Genomic DNA, 20,579 nt, shown 5'->3' with positions numbered 1-20,579 from the left:
AAAATGACAGATCAGACGACATAGATGCAGAAAATCGGCCTGTTAATGTTGCAGACAATCGAAAGAGGATGAAGATACAGAATGTTCAACTCCTGCAGCCTGATAAAGTCTCGAGAGAAGGGGAGGGGACCCAAGATGTTGGATTAAATCCCGTCTACATCATTGTCATTTATGGACAAAAAAAACACAACAAACATTAAACATAATGAATTAGACGACACCCTGAAATGAAGGGACTCTTTCTCTGTGGTCATACCTTATGAGTAGGACTGTAAGAACTTACCGATCATTGCAATTAATATGCTTGACTGTAGGAAGTATTACATTTCGGATCATAAGGCTCACTACAGTCTACAGTATACCGTTATACTACGTCCAAAAGTTCAGAAACAACAACAGCTCATAATACCAAATCCATGAAACAAAATTGATAACACAAGCCCTCAATTGCCAGCAAAAAGGAAGAGTGATATAAAGATGACACTGTTTCATGGCTACACTCGTTTGATAACATAAGCCATTGAGGACAGATGAAAGCAAACATTGTTACTTCTGAATTCACTCAGAAATTAGGAAAGATTTTCCCTAACCCACCAGATCTCAGTTACCTTTTAAATCTTAATTAGCATAAACCTTTCCTTTACCAATAGACTTTTTGTCATAATCATCTCTGACAAGAACTCCCAACAGTGAAACTTTCTTTCATGCATAACTGCACTTACGTACGGACTAGTATATTCAATCAAAGGTTTAGGAACTTAATCCTCGCAGGTTTGAAATCCACATTGTTAAATTAGGACTTGGTCTACAAGAGTTTATGAGTTAGAAACTTTGCCAATAGCAGAGTGTGTTTAATAGTATGAACTAGGAAGTCAACACAAGTAATATCTCACAATGATATCCTATTATTCTGTATGAAATTAATGTCACAACATACAAGGCAATCGAACAAGATTGACAGGTCGCAAACAACTGAACAAGCAGAACTAAATTAACACATACAGTGCATCTGAAAGGAATTTATCAATATCATTCTTAGTTTCTTACCACATTATCTCCATGGAAGTTATTGCACCAATCTTGAAAGAAAAAAGACTTATAACTCTGTTACATTCTCTTGCCTGTGAGCAGCACCGTTCTTCTAATACAGTAATACTGGCTAGCAATATTCCCGCTACTTCAGCAGAACTAACACAATTTACAAACAATTCCATCTCAATATCTTAGATGGCTAATGTCATTCGGCCATTCCATTCAAGAGAAGCCAAATATGCCACTTCTATATGATTAAAAGGGTAAACCAGGAAAATCTTGTTAGTCGCACAGGTGATTCAAGCATCAAATACTTCAATTTATATGTATGTTGCCATAGACTTTCACCCTCGAGCATATTCTTAATTCCGAACATCCCATTTCCCAGTTCCAAGTATGTGGCAAAGGATGGGATTGGCTTCTTTTCAGCTTTCCAGTGAAACAGAAGTTGGTGAGCACCTAGGACTACCTTAGAGAGTGCTTCCATCTTCATATAGACTTTCACAGTACCTCCACAGAACTGTAGCCATTTAAGCACTATTGCCTCATTCAACTAACTCAAAATCTATACTTATTCAGTTACAGACAATACCGACAATTTACTATTGAGAAGACCTTTCACAACAAGATCCAAAAGAAGGGGGAATCTATCTTCAAGTACAAGTGTCTATCCATATATTCACAGTGAAAGAAGAACAAAAATTGTGACCAAGCTGTTGGCACCCAAATGTTGAACAAGAGTCACTGCTTCAAAGATGACGCTAATTACAAGTAATATACAGCGCTAGAACATAACAAAATTTATGGAGCACTGCACCACAAATTCTTCAAGTAAAAACCGAGTCAAGACATAAAACAACACCCCGAGCATGACAGACACGGGTAAAGCAGGCAAAGCTTTCTGATAAACAGCCAGAAGCAGCAGGGTAATTCCAAGACCAGCTATTATTGCCAAATAGCATGCATACACCGTCATATAATCATACATTGCTGCCCTACCAACCAATACACTGTAAAAGATAAAATCCCCAAGTCCTAACTTAATAGCACCAGAAGATCCCAAACCAATTCCTTCAAAAGCCATACCATCATCTGAAACATGCTGTTCAAGTTCAACCCTCATTCTATGCTCAAGCAATGGCACGGAAGTACCCTGATCATTATTTGGCACCCGTCCTTCTTCAGTTCTTACCATATCTCTCTCACCAAGGCCGCTTCCAACAGATGATAGTGTTCGGTGATCTGTACTCGTCTCCAAATTCATCCCATTATTCATATTCTCTTGTTGATCTCCATTACCCCTTCTCTCCCTCCAAAGCCTCCTCTGACTAACACCATCCGACTCATCAATGCTAACAGGGCGAGCTTCATAAACTAACGCAGGTATATCTTCGTCCCTAGATATTGCAAGCTCCACCAACAGGCGAAGCGGACCAACGGGCAGCAACACAGCAGCTAAATCATAAAGTGACATTGCAACCAAAAGCACCCAAGTAGTCCACTCAGGTAACATAGTAAACCAATACGCAACCAACACCCCAATCACAACCAAATAAGCTTGAGTTACAAAGATTCCAGTTTTCGACAAAAACACAGCCAAAACACCCACAATTGCAAAATTGAACAAAACCACAGCAAATGTGATGATATCAATAGGCAAACTCAACTTTGCAATCAACATTATAGCAATCTGAGCACCCATAAACCCCAATACCATAAAAGCTGAAAACCCCATATAATATTTCAAGAAACCAGTGCACCTAATATAGAATAAGAACACCAAAATGAAGGTAATAACAGTCACAATTACCACAAAAACTAGAGAATTCAAAAGGGCACCTTCAAATTTGTCCCAAAATGAATCTGAGCTGCTCTCGTCATAAGCTAAATTAGCTATCGTGGTGATTGAATCGGAAGATGAAGATGATGAATCGGAATTTAGGGTTGACACCAAAATTACCACCAAGAACATGCAAATTGAAACCGGGGTTATGATCCTGACTAGTTCTTCACCTAATGTGTCGATTACGCTTGTGGGTCTTTCGTTTCTGTCCATTTGAGTTCGAATTTGATTCGATTTTTAGGGTTTTGATGATCCAAATTTGGATTTGATTTGGGGGGTTTTTCTTTATATTATTTCCTATTCTGGGTTAAAATTGACCACCCAAAGATGAGGTACGATGGGTTTGGCCTTTTTTGGGTGAAAGAGTGGATCTTTCATAATTTTGTTCAATTTTCAAGTTTGGAGCATCTTCTTCCCAATTAATTATGGAATTCCATTAATTGTTGTTGGAAATTTTAAAGTTGTGTTATCATCATACAAATCCTTGTATTTATAAAATTTAATGGATTGTTTTTGTATGAAATGAGGTGGAACTGGGTAATCATATGGATAAAAATTGGGATAACGATGGAAAATTCATCAATTTTATCCATGTTATCAGAGGTACTTTGTACTCCGTATATGTTTTCTTGTCGATAGTTTCGTGTATGACAAATAGAAGAATTGCATGGTCCTAATAGAGTGAAAAAATGTTTTCCCACTTCCTTCATCCTATATAGAAAGCCACACATTGTTCCTAGTTCGGTATGAATTGGGAGTAAAATTGAGACAAGTAGCTAAGTGTAGAATTAAAGGGAAGCTTGTAATTTTAAAAATTATATACTTCGTACATGTTGATAGCATAGAATGACGCATATTTAAGATGTTCAAGAGTTAATCTTGTCTTACGAAGGTGTTTGGGAGGCTTGGCCTTTCTGTGGTTCTCCAGGTCATACTCTCAATTAGGCCTGGTTATTTGTCGGGGCGGGTCGGGGCGGGTCACTAGCGGGGCGGGACATTTGCGGGTCAAGGAAAAATACGTGCGGGTCAGGGCCAGGGTCGGGTCAGGGTCATAGTCAAAAGCTAATAGGACCTATAGCGGGTCACTTTTGTGGTCAAGCATATCTAATACGAACAAGTTTTTGGTCAATGTAAATTCTTGGTTTTGTTGCAAACTCTCAAGAACAATGTAAGACTATCATTGCATACTCATTTCTCTATTAGACTTTCTATCAAACACTAACCGTGCTTTAGCCATTTCCCTAAATTTCAATTACATTCCCAACTAACAATTACCCAAATGCAATAAGAAAAGAAACACCACAAGCCTTAATTACAAAAGGGTGTGTAAAATTATCAGATTGGATCCTAAACTAATCACTCAGTCATTCATGTCGAATATTCTTGTTTTTCCGGAATCTTAACCTCGAACTCAAACTCAAATCAATCCATTATTTCTAATTCACAATTATTCTTTAACCGGTTGAAACCATCAGGATTCATATTAAATACTACCACAAATTTATTAGCCGCAGTTGTATCACCAATTCACAATGTGTGAATCTGATTCCAGGTTTTTCTCTCTCTCAATCCTTCTATCGCTAATAATTTCTTCATATTCGAGATTCTTGCTACTGTTTTCTTTAGTAATTGCATAGTACAGAGGAACTGATACTTACCAAACGGCGATCAACATCAGATAGAATGGAGAAAAGATGTTGTGGTTATTGAATTTTTCCAAACCCCATCACAAGAGATCCAAGTATCCAACTATCGGAGAGGAGAGAGAAAGATGAGATGAATATTGGGGAGGAGAGCCGTTTAATTTACTGGACCCTAACTCAGACCCTTGTATTTTCATTTAATGTTAATGGCCTTTTAAGAAAAGCCCTATAACAACCCTATAAACAAATACCCTGTATGAGCCTTGTCCAATAAAAAGATAAAGGGTCACGACCCTTTAAAATTGTCCCGACCCTGGTGTCTATTGGACTACCCTGTCCGATAACCAGGCCTACTCTCAATGCTTGATCTAAAAAAAACCATTGTTTGGACTTTGGAGCTTATTGTTGCAAAGCTTTGATAGCACTACTCTTGATGGTGAAGGCTATTTTGAGCCTACTGTTGATGACTGGCTTACAGTTCTCCCCAAAAGAGATCAAAGCCTCGTATTTTTGCTATAAACTCGAATCATAAATTCCATCGTCACTCTATTGTGACCAATCATAAACCCTTTGTTACTCCATCGCTGCCTTTGGGGCCTTTAGTTTGTGGTAATGTTGATCCTAATCCTGCCGTGTCAAAACATTTTGTTTCTCTTGCTGAATTCCAAGTCTCAACTGGTGAGACTATAACTCTTTACTCTTAGTCTCAACTGGTGTGTTGCCATTGAGGATCTGCTCTCTCTACTTTTTCAAAATATTGTTGCTTTTTTAAAGGTTCAACGACATTCATGGAATGAGACTTGTGTCTCCAAGTCGATTCACGTCAACTAAGAGGTACCCCTTACTCTACCAATCCATCCCCATCCACCACCTCCACTCCAGTGCCAATTCTTGTCCGATGATATCCTACACCTCGCAATGCCTACAAGCTTAACTTTGATGGTTCCAAGAAGTCTACCTACACGACAGCAGGTTCTATTGCTCGCAATTCAGATGGAAATCAAGTATCTGCATGCACTCACCAGCTTGGCAACACAACAATCCATCTAGATGAAGCCATGGCTCTCCACAAATATTTTCAAGAATCTTTGAAACTCAATATCACCAATTTACTAATAGAAGGTGATAACCTTCTTCTTATTAAGGGAACATGGTCCATCCTTTAGAAATTACAGAATTTTATAAAAGACATCAAGATCCTTGCGACATTCCAACCTGACACATACAACATATCTACTCTGAAACAAATAGAGCAACTGATTGGATAGTTAATATAGAACATCTAGTCTATGACTAATGTATATTGATGGTTGTAATAGTCCTCTACTCCTCTCGATTCTTCATAGTGACCACTTAGGTGCAACCCTCGAAATGAGTGCCTCCTAATGTAATTTTTCTTATTTGTCAAAAAAATGCAAAAGGTGTATGTCACGTAATATATACACTTTCTTATGGAGGCCTTTTAAATAAATTGTTTGTTGTACAATGTTTATTGCAGTTTACTAGTGAAAATTAAGTTGGTGCATCGTCATATTTGTATATAAACTTATTCCACTCATGTCCCGTTAATTAATAAACACATACACTTTTTATTCGATATACACACCCTCAATTTTAGGAATATTGAAATTTAATAAATTTGATCACAATATATCCTTATTAAGGAGTAATCTATAATATAGATAAGTTAAAACATAGCTTAGTCACGTGTTATCTTAATAGATCCGTCCCAATGTAAAGTTCCATAATTTTATTTTATTTTAACTTTTACATATGAATGATGAGCGATTCTTAATATTTAAAGATGTCGAAATTCCCAAAATATGTCCCTTTTCAATGTAATTCACAACCTATCGCCCACATTATTGGGTGTTTTGTATTTTTTCCGGTTCACCTATAAACCGCTGACTCAATTGGCGTTCTCATTAATTATAAAACCGCCAATTGAATTGGTGGTTTCATTCATCACAAGCCGCAATTGAATTGGCAGTTTCACTATATATAGAACTAGAAGAAAATAACAAAATTCTGAAAAATAAAGGCAAAGCACGCCTTTATGGGGAAAAACTATTCTCAACCCCAACCCCAACCTCTAATTGAGTTTTTACCTCAGTTGGCGTGTTTGTGTTCACTTGTAAAAAAAAGGCTGAATTCATTGCTGACGTGGACAGTAGATTGAGAATTTTATTAAAAAGAGGTAGATTTGGGAATTTTGACATATTTAAGTTTTTAGAATCTGTTTAAAATGAGCAGTTTTGAGAGCTTGTTATATGCGGCATGATTGTGTGTCCCTAGTGAAGGGGTACAAGAAGTTTCGGTCGGCCAGGTCTAAGGGTTAGACAATTGGGCCATGGCAGGACTAGTGTTAGGATTTTTGTATGTTCCTAAGAGTTTTTGTATTCATTCGAAATGATGTTTTAGGTTACAATGTTGTGTACTCCTATCGAAAAGGTAAGGAATCCGTCTCCTGTTGTGTTAAATTGTAAAACGTAAACTAATTACAACAATTCATGTGTTCTCACAGGGGTGTGCACGGTCCGGCCGGTCCAGACCGGATATTGGATCGGAACCGGATCGAATTGCATGGACTGGACCAGATCGAACCAATGGATTTCGGTCCGCTCCTCGGTCGTTGAAAATATGCGATTCCGGGTTTCTGTCCGGTCAAAACCCCGAAAATTCCGGTCCGGACTGGTGACCCGGAAAATAATTTTAAAAATAAAATTTTAGATGAAAGAGCCCAACTTGTAGCCCACGTACATAAATCTCCCCAACACAAAAATACTTTGGATTTTTTATATGTCTTTGGCCTTTATCCGGTTATCCCCTTATATATTGAGCTTACAATGTGATGTATGAGATAGTGATAGGTTGTAAAAAGATAAAGTTGTAAAAACAAATTGAGTTTAAGATTGTAAATCGCCAAAATAAAAAAAATCGGTCAAAGCCGATGCAAAACCGGTCCGGATCTGAATTTTCCGGTCCGGGTCCGGTCCAGTCTACGGTCCCTGAACTCAAAAAATTCCGGTCCAGTCTAACCGGTTCGGGTCCGATCCGGACCGGTTTTGAACCTGGCACACCCCTTAATCTCACTAAACCCTCTAAGGCTCCGTTTGGTAGGGCGTAAAACGTTTTCATCGTAAAATGATTTTCCATGAAAAATATTTTCCAAGGGAAAACACAATTCCAAACTAGTTTTCCTTTGTTTTGTACCTTAAAGGAAAATGGGAGAAGATGGTGAAGATTGAAGGGAAGAAAGGAGAGGGAGGTAAGGAGAAAAGAAGGAAAAGTGGTTTCCCTCCCTTACAAATGGAAAAGGGTTTTCCACATTGGAGGGAGTCATGGAAAATTGTTTTCCATCCCTTACCCAACCAAACAACGTAAAATGATTGAAAACGAAAAAATTGCTTTCTATAAAAATGTTTTACATCCTACCAAACGGAGCCTAATTACCCTGTCAGTACAATCCAACGGCTTAAAACAACCGTAAATCTATCGGTAAATCACTTGCCATCCTTACGCTACACCTTCCCACTCTCAATAAGAACCCTGTTTCTCTATCCAATTTCAAAGATCTCTTTATTGTCGTTCAAAAACCCTGCTAGGGTTTATAGACTCCAAAACCCAGCATCGTACTACTCTACATTTTCAAGGTTTCTCTCTCTAAACTCTTGACCTGTTTTCTTTCATGAATTAATCATTACTTTTTGCAATTGATTACTGATTAGTTGAGTTTCTTTGATAATTGTTCTTCATTTCTCTGTTAAGTGTTGCATTTTTTCCGATGAACGTATTTTTTGCTTTCGATTTCTTTTGCTTATTTTATTTTTATGGCTATTCATGAATGTGTTTGAAGTGTTTCGCAAATTTATACTGGATATGTATGGCTTCGTTTATTAGGATTCGAAATGAAGGTTTCCTGTGATTTTCTTACTACCTTGTGTACATTGTTAAAATGAGGCTGTTTTGAGCGATTTAGGGTTTGAATTCAGGTTTTGTTGTATTGATAATGACCTGGTTGGTGTTGTTTAGATCCGCCTTTTGTTTAGGGTTTAAGGTTTAGGGTTTTGTGACGGTTAGTTGTGGTCTATTTTGGAGTGTCTTTGGAATTGGCTCATTCTGTGGAAGGGGTAAGTTTAATCGGTGTCAAAGGTAGCTTATTTATTTTATTAGTTGGGTTTGAAATATACAGTGTATTGTATTTGTGGAAAAAATGGAAAATAAATTGTCTTGGGGGATACGAAAAGGCATCCCCCTCACCCCGTAGATCGTTTATACATTAGTCTTGTGTCGTTCCAAATGTTAGATGGCTTAATCAACCACACTTTTGGGTAAAGTTTTGTGCTTGCTTTGTGTTTGACTTCAGTAGTATGTGATGTGATTTGTCGATCTTGTTCACGTATTATATATTTAAGAAACATTTCTCATATAATGTCATGTGATTGAAGCTTGATTATGGTAGTGTCATTCTATTTTTCCCCGTTTGGTTTGGGTCCATTGATAGCCTTACTCTATATTTAGCGGCCTTAGCATTTTACTAATAGAAAAGAAGGTGCAAATGAAACTCATTATTCTGAACCCTTTTCCTTTTAGTTTCCTTTTGTAAACTGCAGCTATGGCGCTCTTCAGTAAAGTTGGGAACATACTCAAACAGAGTGTAAGCAAGCAGGTCACCTCACAATTTTCAGCTTCTAACCCATCTATTTACCAGGCTCTAAGATACATGTCGTCTTCAAAACTCTTTATTGGAGGTAGGTCCACTCTTCCTTTCAGAAACTTTAACGAGTTTTCTAGTGAACTTGTCTGAACCAATATTGCGGTTCATTGCAGGTCTTCCATGGGGTGTAGATGACGGAAGCTTAAGAGAAACTTTTTCTCAATATGGTGAAGTAATTGATGGTATGTAACTTTGTGTTTGTCTACATCTTAAAACATTTACCATTCCCGATGATGGTATTGAATCCTCTTTTTGGTGTACTTTCGTCAAGATTTTAGTTAAAACATGTCGCGAGAGCTGCAGTTAAGACTCCAGGACAATGAATGTTAATGAGAAATTCTGTAATTTGCTACTATCTGATGTCAAGTCAGGTCTTGTTTGCATCTGTTGTAGCAGAGTTAGGTGAACCTGTATTTATATAGCTACAAAATGGAGTTGATATTTTAGACTTCAAATGTCATTATGTGGACTAATTGCTTATGCAGGTTGGAACTGAATATTTTTTCTACACGTAAAAAGAATATGAAAGCAACTTCAATATGTGCTTTCAAAATTTACCAGTGTTCCTGTGGGTTTCTTAAAACAGGAAAAAATAACATTTATGTGTTCTTATACTAAATCTGGAAGTAACGTCTGATCAAAATCACGTGTTAAATTGTTTGATCCTAATTAAGCTTTTAACAGTACCCGAGGAATTGATGAGTATGACTTTTAAGTTAATGGTACTAAGAATGGAAGGATTGCCTAAATTTGACATTGAAGTTGAAATTTTTTGATTTTTAAATCATTGTAGTTAGTTAGATATGTGAGATATCTGAGTAATTTATTACTTTTAAGATCTGGCTTTATGGACCTTGGTTGAAACTGAAACTTCTACTTTATAATGGAAGTTCAATATTTCTCCTGCTGCTGTCCTCGCACATGTTAACCTATGAATGCATATTGAATCTTCTGCGCCCTCCCTCTCTTTTGTTTTTAGTAGGGTAGAGAGTCTAGAGACCTTATGGATAATAATTTGACAAAGTCCATATTCTCTTGCAGCAAAAGTCATTGTTGATCGTGAGATGAACAGATCTAAAGGGTTTGGCTTTGTCACATATGCTTCTACCGAAGAGGCTTCTAGTGCTATCCAGGCTATGGATGGGAAGGTAGAATTCATTTCTGGTTTCGTTTTCTTAAGTTGTTTCTTGAACAGAATATATGAAGGACATTGTTCTTAAAATTACTCTTTAGGTCTTCACTAATTCTGTCTTTTCTTTAGTTTATTTGCCCAATGATTTCCATGTGATGAAATACATAAAAGTATGTACTGCATTACGTATTTTGTATCAACTATCTTTCTTGCAGATAAAAGCTCCAATACTTCAACTTCAATGCATGAAAACTGAAAAGTGTGTTTAGTCTTGTACACTTATTACTCGAATACGAAGTACTATATGTGAAGTGTACTGGTAGTCTTTAGGTTTTCATATGTTAGAGTTTTCTTTTCATCTAAATTTAGGTTATAGAGTCTCTCAGAAATTCAATATGTGTTCCGTCACATAAGACTTCTATGGTTGATTATGGTATTTTATGGTTTACATGACTGTTTCTTTGTCATTCTGCAGGATATGCAAGGTCGTACAGTGAAGGTGGATTATGCAACAGAAAGACCACCAAGATCAGGTGGTGGCGGCTATGGCGGTGGCGAAGGCTATGGTGGCGGTAGAGAGGGAGGTTTTGGTGGTGGTGGCTATTAATTAATCACACATTCACATACGCTCATTTGATACTTTCCGGCAATATTAGGAATGTTGAGATTTAATAAATTTACAATGTATCCCTGTCCTTTTTAGTAATGGATTATAGTCTGGTACCCCTGACCTCAAGGTTGGGAAATGGCGATGAATTTTGGACCATGCTGTACAACATTGGAATTTAACATATACCTTATTCGAATGTTGATTTATTTGGCAAATGTGTGGGTCTGAATTTGGTTCGACATCTTAGATTCATCTTTGTTTTTTAATTTCGTTGTTGCTTTATAACGAACTAGATTTTAGCTCGTGCGATGCACGGATTCTATTAAATTGTCATGTTTAAATAAAACTCTTATGTATATACCAATTTTATATATTAGATTATATTAGTTTTTTTTATTTTGCATTGAATTTCATTTTAATTTTATATATTTTAATTATAAGAGTATTTGTTTTTTGATTAAATTGTATATGCGTAATATTAATAATTAACTAATAAAAATTTCTAAGTGGCACTTAATTATTTATCTATGTTGCACTCGATTTTTTTTAATTCACAATTTTGAAATCTTATTTTTCACCATTAAGTTTTTGGATGAATTTTATTTTAGATTTATTTTTTTAATTATTATAGTGTTTAATTTTAGATAGAGTTGTATATATTAGTAATTAATTAATTAAAATATCTACGTGGCACCTAATTATTATCTACGTGGCAAACAATTTTTTTAATTCAAAAATAAATTAGAAATCTTATTTTTCATTGGCCGAAACCATTATTAATCCTATGTAGCGTTCTAATAATTCAGCAAATAGGCTTCCTTTATATATATACTAGATTTTAGCCCGTGCGATGCACAGATTCTATTAAATTGTTATGTTTAAATAAAAATCTTATGTATATACCAATTTTATATATCATATTAGATTAGTTTTTGATTTTGCAATGAATTTCATTTTAGATTTTTTTTTTTTAATTATTGGAGTGTTTGTTTTTGGATGAAATTATTGTATATGCGTAATATTAAAAATTAATTAATAAAAATATCAACGTGACATTAATTATTTATCTATGTGGTACTCTACTTTTTTTTCAATTCAAAATTAATTTTGAAATCTTACTTTTTATTGGCAGAAACCATTAGATTTCCTACATGGCGCTCTAATATTGGATTAATGTTTGATTTTAAATTGAATCTTATTTATTTTATTTTAGATTAGTGTTTGGTTTTGGAAAAATTTTATTTTAGATTTATTTTTAAATTATTAGAGTGTTTGATTTTAGATGCAGTTGTATATATTAGTAATTAAGTAATTAAAATATCTATGTGGCACCTAATTAATTATTTACGTGGCAATTGATTTTTTTAATTCAAAAATAAATTTAAAATCTTATTTTTCATTGGCCGAAAACATTATTAATCCTACGTGACAATCTAATAATTCAGCAAATATGCCTCCTTTATATATATAATATTATATTAGATTAGTTTTTTATTTTGTATTGAATTTCATTTTAGATTTATTTTTTAATTATGAGAGTGTTTTTTTTGGATGAAATTATATATGCGTAATATAAATAAATAATTAATAAAAATATCTATGTGACACTTAATATTTATCTACGTGGAACTCGACTTTTTTAATTCAAAATTAAGTTTGAAATCTTATTTTTATTGGCCGAAATATTAGATTTCCCACGTGGCGCTCTAATATTGGACTAATGTTTGCTTTTAAATTGAATTTTATTTATTTTATTTTAGATTTATTTTTTAATAATATTAGAGTGTTTGATTTTAGATGGAGAATTGTATATATTAGTAATTAATTAATTAAAATATCTACGTGGCACCCAATTATTATCTACGTGGCACCTAATTATTATCTACGTGGCACTCGATTTGTTTAATTCAAAAATAAATTAGAAATCTCATTTTTATTGGCCGGAACCATTAGTAATCCTAGGTGGCGCTCTAATAGTTCAGCAAATATGCCTCCTTTATATATGTATATTTTAGATTAGATTAGATTTGACGGTAATTTTTTAGGGTGCATTCTATTCCCAATTTTGCATGTTGTATATTTATCGAATCTATTATACGAAGTAATTAATTAATTATAAATTGAAATCTTGTATTTTTCATGTATTTATTTAATTTGAACATAATTCCTTTATCTTTCTTTAAACAAGTGGAAATAAGAGGAAACAAAGGAACTTTGTTTTCATGTTTCGTATTTTTATTTTCACTATTTATTAATTATTTTTAAAAAAAATTATTGTTAATTGTGCTTTTGAGATAACTGTTTTTTTTTTATAGTAAAAGTAATCCATTAATAAAAAGTTATACGACATCTACAAAGTAAATTTGAATCTAACAAATAAATAACAAATCGAGTCAAATGAACTTATGAAGGTTTCTTTCATCAAACTACGGTCGTTGAGTAGATCTTGCATTGTAGGAAATATCGTTGGAATATACAGCTTTTTCTCGAAGGGATGATCTACGATTTTTTGTAGTCACGAGGGTCGTTTTCATCTAAATTATCCGATTGTATACGACAAATTGATAACTTTTGCGATTCTGCATAAATCTCTACAAATGAACAATTTTATGGATGATAGAAAAAACAAGAAAAAATCTTCCTCAAATGGAGGAGAAGAAAAGCCCTGCCTTTCGAGTGAGAAAAGATCATCGCAAAGAAAGAAGCGTTATTGTAAACCTAAAAACAAACAAACAAAACAGGAAGAAAAAGAACAAAAAACAAAGATTGCATAGAAGCCACTTCAAAAATCAATAATAGAGGCTAGAGTTTGAGAGAGAGGAGGGAGAGAGAGAAAAGAAACAAGCTATAAATCAGAAGACGTGAATAGTATTTTTGAGATAACTAGTTAATAAATTAACATGCAATGATTGTTGTAGATCACATGTGCTATTCAATTGACGCCGTTAGTTTGTATTAATTTAATAGTTTTTCCGTTCCTTAAATATTGCACTATAATTGAATTTACGTTTTTCAACACATACTTTGACCCTTAATATCTCGAATTATGCATAAGGAAATATTATAAAAAGTTAATATTTAGAAAATATATATCGATATGAATCTAACAAGATTTCATTTGATCGAATTATAATTTATTTAGATATGAATCACAAAAGATGACCAAATGTCCAGTGTGAACCTATAAATAGTGTAAAAAACAAGATGATACGGAAATATGTAATTTTCAAATATAACATATTTTGACAAATTCTTAGGGTCTATGAGTCTATCTATATTAAATTATTAACCAAAAAGTTATAACATTATAGGTGGAAGAAAATTATATTTCATGTAGAGAATAATATACAAAATATATATAATCTATAAGTCAAATTTAAATTGAAAAGGGTCGGAAGACAAATATTCGAAAAATTAAAGTTTCATGCATGATTTTACACAATTTTATTTTACAATCTCCATTTGATATTGTGAGAGCTTCTAAAATTGTACTTCATATTCGGTTGTCAAACAAAAGGAACGTAAAAATTCTATATGGTTCATTTTTTTATATATTGGTTGATCACATTAATCTCGCTGTTAATTTTTCTTTCTTTTCGATGGTAGTCGTCCCTCGAATCGTTCATAATCAAAATATACAAATCAGAGAGAAATTTTATTTTCTAATAAGGGCGCATTAGAGGTGATACGAAGTAATAGGGGTACGTAGTACTATTGTATTATAATATATAGAGAATTATCTCGCACCATCGCGTGCATATAAGACTAGTACGGAGTATGAAGTAGGGGCTAGTGGATAATCACTCCCAAATTTATAATTACTCCGTTCCTTAAATATTGCACCATGGTTGATTTTTATTTCTCTAATGCCGTACTTTGACTCTTAATATCTCAAATTATATATATAAAAATTATAAAAATTAATATTTAGAAAATATATATCGATACAAATCTAACATTACTCCACGTCTCCGTATAAGGATAATTTTTTTTTACGTGTAAATCACATAAAATGGCCAAAATTGTGGTGTGAATAGTGCAAAAATTAAGATGATGCGATATTTAAAGAACGGAGGAAGTATAAGTTTTTGTAGTTTTATACTCTATTGGTTGTCTTACATTGTTTTGAAATTTGAAGCACGAATTACAAGCATTTAGAACAAATATTGTAGTATGCGATTTGAGCATAAAATCTCTATTCGGATAGATTTTAATTGTAGTTGTTATTCAACTTATCTATTACTTTACTATATACTAAAAGAGACACCAGGAATGACACGTGTCATTTTCTGGTGAAAAATTTTCGCGCCAAAAACTCTTTCCTAAAAATACATATTTATAAATACATATTTATTTTATTCTTTTTTTATTTTCTCTCCTTTTGTATAAATATTTATATATGGAAAAAAAATATAGGATTATGGAATATGCCATTATTAAAATTTTGGTAAAATTTTAGTCAAACTGTCATGTCAATAAAGAAAATATTCTTACTCGATATTTTGGTCAAATTAGCATATTAAATATATCAAATATTTTAGTCAGATCATCATATTAAACATATAAAATATATAATACGTAGTATGTTAAAATATGATAAAACGAGTACATTCGAGATTATTAATTACGCAATAGATTTAAGGGATAAATAATTCAATTAATTTTTTTTTAAAAAGATGGTCAAATAATAATTTTTAAATATCCGTGCGTGCACGGGACCTAATCTAGTTATTTACTAGATTAGATCCCGTGCACGCACGGATTTTTATTATTTTTTTTACAAAATATTTAACTGAATATCTCCTAAATTACTGCATAGTTATAACATTTTTAACATACTCGTTTAAATTTATTCATCTAATATACATATTTAAATGCTAATATGGTGATTGACCAAAATATTGAGTGATATGTTTTCCATTATTAATATAACAATTTGACTAAATATTACCAATTTAAAATAATTATTATTACGTCGTATCTATTATTGCCATAATTTATAAACTAAATTTTATTTCCACACATAAATAGTTTATAAAAAAAGGTAGAGAATAAAAATAAAATAAAACAGATACACTTTTTTGGGAAAGTGGTTTTTGACCGAAAAAAACCGTATCAGGAATCGACACGTGTCATTATTGGTGTCTCTTTTAGTATATAGTAAGTAATAGATAAATAGATGTGTCATTTGATTAATTATTAAAATGAGGTAATCTTCTCTATTACATAAGTGAAGAGATGAGGTTATTTTAGTAAATTCACTTTTGGTGTCCCTCTTGAATTACTAAAATACCCTCCACACTTATAAAATAGATAATATGATGACTACCTACCCAATAGGAAAAGCCCAAAGAAGCATTTTAATCAATCTATCCTCTTAAATAAATTCTTACCATTTTAATCAATCTGTTTATATGTCTTCAGTTCTATCTAACTTATATGTTTATTATATTCACACGCATCGCATTTATATTATATTATTTACATTTTATTTCAGGTTTAAATATAATAACAAAAAATTATTTCTTATAATCGCACGCATTGCGTGCATACAAGACTAGTGTAACAAGATTAGAAGAGTGATAAAGACATTCATAAAAGTATAAAGTAATTGTAGGCCACGTAAAAAGAAAAAACACTTTCCATCAAAAAAAAAAAGGAAAAAAAAACACAACCAATCACGTGTTTTCATTAAATCCTCAAATTACCGTTTCAATCCAATCCAACGGCTTAAAACAACTTATAATCCATCAACGATGAATTAATCATATCTCCACCATTCGTATTCTACACCTTCCCACTCTCAATAAAATCCCTGATTATCCAATTTCAAAGGTCTCTTTATTTTCGATCAAAAACCCTTGTTAGGGTTTATAGACTCCAAACCCAGAAAGCATCGCACTACTCTTCATTTCAAGGTTTCTCTCTCTAACTTTTGAGCTATTATCATGATTTAATCATCAATTTTTGCAATTGGTTTCTGATTAATTGAGTTTATTTGATTACTGTTCTTGATTTCTCTGCTGTTCAATGATGCATTTTTTGCCATGAATTTTATCGTTTGCTTTGATTTTGGTTATTCTTTTCTGTTTTTGTTTTTATGGTTGGTTTATTTTACTGTTTGAAGTGTTTGATTTGGTTTGTAAATGTATGTTGGCTATGTATTGTTTCGTTGTTGTGGAGATTGGTGGAATTAGGATTGGAAATGAGGGTTGACTATGATCTTTTTTACTACCCCGTATCGGTGTTAAAATGAGGTTGTTTTGCACGATTTAAGGTTTGAATTTAGGTTTTCTTGTATGAGTTTGTTGGATTAATATATAAGGACCTAGGTGTTTCTGTTTAATCCACTTTTTACATAGGGTTTAGGGTTTTGTGAGTGTTAATTTGGGGTTATTTTTTAAGATAATTTGAAATGGCCCATTTTGTGGAACGGGGGAAGTTTCATTGGTGTCGACGTTGGTTTTTTTTTGGGTATTGGTTGGTATCAAAATCTCGGGGTGTATGTGCATTGTGATCTGTAGATTAAGGCTCCGTTTGGTAGGGCGTAAAACGTTTTCATGGAAAACGATTTTCCCTTTTTTTAATCATTTTACGTTGTTTGGTTGGGTAAGGGATGGAAAACAATTTTCCATTACTCTCTCAATGATGGAAAACCCTTTTCCATTTGAAAGGGAGGGAAACCACTTTTCCTTCTTTTCTCCTTACCTCCCTCTCCTTTCTTCCACTCAATCTTCACCATCTTCTCCCATTTTCCTTTAACTTACCAAACAAAGGAAAACTAGTTTGAAATTGTATTTTCCCTTGAAAACTGTTTTCATGGAAAATTGTTTTATAATGAAAACGTTTTACGCCTTACCAAACGGAGCCAAAATGGAAGAGAAATAGTCTTCGGGGTGGGGGTTGATATGAGAAGGGGTTTTCCCCTCCACCCCTTGATTGATTATACATTGCTGGTATTGTCCTGAATGTTAGATTGGCTTAACCAACCACACTTTTGGGTAAATCTTGGTGCTTGCTTAGTGTATTTTAGTAGAAGGTGTGATGTGCGATTTTGTTCGTATATTATGAAATGTGATTGAAGCTTGATTGTGCTAGGTTTTCTCATTTAGTTTGGGTTCATAGTAGCTGAATAGCCTTGCTCTATCTATATGGGAGCCAGACTTTGCTAATAGAAAATAAGGGGAAAGTGGAACTTATTTTTCTGAACCCCTTCTCTTTTAACTTACTTTTGTAGGTCTAGCTATGGCATTCTTCAGTAAAGTTGGCAATATACTCAAACAGAGTGCGAGCAAGCAGGTCACCTCACAAATTTTAGTATCTAACCCTTCTATTTATCAGGCTCTAAGATGCATGTCATCTTCAAAACTCTTTATTGGAGGTATATTTACATTTCCTCTTGAATTTTAATGATCTGTAGTGACCTTGTCTAAACCAATTTGCTGTTTATTGCAGGTCTTCCATGGGCTGCAGATGAGACAACTTTAAGGGAAACATTTTCTCAATATGGTGAAGTTATTGAAGGTATGTATATTTGTGTTTGTTTACATATTAAAATATTTTACCATGCCCTGTGGTGGTGTGGGATCCTTTTTTTGCTGTCTTTTTGCCAAGATTTTAGTTATTATTTATGACGGTATCTGTAATTTGCTACTGTTTGATATCAAGTAAGGCTTTGTTTGCCTCTGTTGTAGCAGAGTTAGGTGAACCTGTATTTTTATCTTCAAAATTAAGTGTATATTTTGAACATGAATGTACATTTAGAAGACTGATAGCATATGTAGGTTGGAAACAATTTTTCGCCTCAATGTAGTAAAAAGGATTATGAAAGCAACTTCAATCTGTCTGCTGTTTCTTATGGGTTTCGTAAAACAGGGAAAACAACATTTTTGTGTTCTAGTTATAAACCTCTAAGTTACCTCTATAAAAATCACGTGTTAAATTGCCTGATCCTATTTAAGATTTTAACAGTTCCCAAGGAATTGACGTGTATGACTTTTAAGCTAATGCTACTGCCCAAACTTGATGCTGAAATGGATAACTTATAAATCATTGCAATTAGTTTGATAATGTGAGATGTCTCAAGTAATTTATTATTTTTAACATCTGGCTTTATGGACCTTGGTTGAAACTACAATTTTTTCAATAGATGTTTAATCCTGCCGCTGCCGACCTGCCGTCCTCACATGTTGAATATCCTGCCCTCTACGGAGTAGACAGTGTAGACACCTTTTGGATATTTATTTGATAATGTCCATGTACTCTTGCAGCGAAAGTCATTATTGATCGCGAGATGAACAGATCTAGAGGGTTTGGTTTTGTCACATTTGCTTCTAGCGAAGAGGCTTCTAGTGCTATCCAGGCTATGGATGGACAGGTATAATTCATTTCTGGTTTCTTCTTCCTAAGTTGTTTCTTGAACATAATATATGATACACATTGTTCTTAGGTACTCCAAAGCCTTCAGTGGTTTATGTTTTTTTGTTTTTGTTTTTGTTTTCTTTATGTGCCAAATGGTATGATGTAATGCATAATAGCTTCAATATTTCAGCTTCAATGCATGTAAAGTACACCACTGATTGTTTAGTCTTGTACACTTACTACTGTACAGTACTTGTAGAATATTTAGGTTTTCACATCTTATCGTGTTATTTTAGTCTATGGTTCAGGGTCTTGAGTATTTCTGAAATTCAATATGTACTGTTACATAGACTTTGTGTGTTTGATTATGATATTTATGGTTTGCATGGCACTTTGTTCGTCAATTCTGCAGGATATGCAAGGTCGTACGGTGAGGGTGAATTATGCAACAGATAGAGCACCTCGAGCAGGTGGCGGCGGCTATGGCGGTGGAGGTTACGGAGGCGGCGGTTATAGTGGTGGAGGCTATGGTGGTGGGGGGCAAAACTATGGAGGAGGTGTTGGGGGATATGGTGGTGGCGGGCAAAACTATGGAGGAGGGCATAACTATGGAGGAGGGCAGAACTATGGAGGAGGGCAAAATTATGGAGGTGGTCAAAATTATGGAGGCAACTCTGGCGGTGGTTATGCTCCTAGTGGAGGCTCTGGAGGTGGTGGTTACGATGTTGCTGGTGGAGTTAGTGGAAGTGATCCCTTCGGTGTTCCCGACGCTGGCTTCCCAAGCAGCGGCCCAGAGGGTGGTTCTACAGATCAATTTGGCAACAGTGGCTTGGGTGATGGTACTGGAGGAGTCTTCAATTCTAAGGAAGATAACTTTGGGGATGATGATGACTTTGCTAAAAGGGCTTGATCTTTCTTAAAGACTAGTTTTGAGTGCTGACAACATAAAAATAATGGCTATTCTTTTCAAACGGAAGAAAAGAAACGAAGTTTTAATCCCTGCAACAAATATGATGTCAGACAATTGTTTCTGTCGTTAGGACAATCTCAGTATAGTTGTTTATTTTCCATATACTCGTTTATCTTGTCGTTGTTGAAGGTGTTTAGTATATTGTCTCATGGATCTGAGAACATGTTAAAACTCTTTTGCTATAAGAAATGTCAAGTTTTCCCTATATGTTTAGTATTTGGTTGTCCTCTCAACCTTTACAGTTTACACCCATATCCTCTTTTGGAAGCCA

The 20,579-nt window shown here is 34.0% G+C and overlaps 2 protein-coding genes across 2 annotated transcripts; one reads left to right on the top strand and one right to left on the bottom strand.

Moving 5' to 3' along the window:
- Nucleotides 1-967: 967 nt before the first annotated feature.
- Nucleotides 968-3,296, bottom strand: LOC110795635 (presenilin-like protein At2g29900). Its single transcript, XM_022000658.2, has one exon. The coding sequence runs from the start codon at nucleotides 3,086-3,088 to the stop codon at nucleotides 1,817-1,819; it is 1,272 nt and encodes a 423-aa protein (XP_021856350.1). The 5' UTR covers nucleotides 3,089-3,296; the 3' UTR covers nucleotides 968-1,816.
- A 4,719-nt stretch (nucleotides 3,297-8,015) lies between these two features.
- Nucleotides 8,016-20,513, top strand: LOC110795636 (glycine-rich RNA-binding protein 3, mitochondrial). Its single transcript, XM_022000660.2, has 11 exons — nucleotides 8,016-8,171; nucleotides 9,112-9,269; nucleotides 9,349-9,417; nucleotides 10,277-10,383; nucleotides 10,843-10,971; nucleotides 16,748-16,895; nucleotides 18,215-18,358; nucleotides 18,433-18,501; nucleotides 19,248-19,354; nucleotides 19,751-19,895; nucleotides 19,956-20,513. The coding sequence occupies exons 2-11, from the start codon at nucleotides 9,134-9,136 to the stop codon at nucleotides 20,246-20,248; spliced, it is 1,347 nt and encodes a 448-aa protein (XP_021856352.2). The 5' UTR covers nucleotides 8,016-8,171; nucleotides 9,112-9,133; the 3' UTR covers nucleotides 20,249-20,513.
- The last annotated feature ends 66 nt before the right edge of the window (nucleotides 20,514-20,579 follow it).

This window comes from Spinacia oleracea, chromosome 5 (assembly GCF_020520425.1).
Source record: "Spinacia oleracea cultivar Varoflay chromosome 5, BTI_SOV_V1, whole genome shotgun sequence".
Lineage (NCBI taxonomy): Eukaryota > Viridiplantae > Streptophyta > Magnoliopsida > Caryophyllales > Amaranthaceae > Spinacia > Spinacia oleracea.
The sequence above is the reverse complement of the archived record's forward strand: the minus strand, read 5'-3'. Positions and strand labels throughout refer to the sequence as shown.

Coding starts and splice junctions, on each gene's coding strand:
- LOC110795636 (XM_022000660.2), top strand. CDS start 9,134: ATGGCGCTCTTCAGTAAAGTTGGGAACATACTCAAACAGAGTGTAAGC. Junction 16,896..18,214: donor GCACTACTCTTCATTTCAAG/GTTTCTCTCTCT, acceptor TTACTTTTGTAG/GTCTAGCTATGGCATTCTTC. Junction 18,502..19,247: donor ATATGGTGAAGTTATTGAAG/GTATGTATATTT, acceptor GTACTCTTGCAG/CGAAAGTCATTATTGATCGC.
- LOC110795635 (XM_022000658.2), bottom strand. CDS start 3,088: ATGGACAGAAACGAAAGACCCACAAGCGTAATCGACACATTAGGTGAA.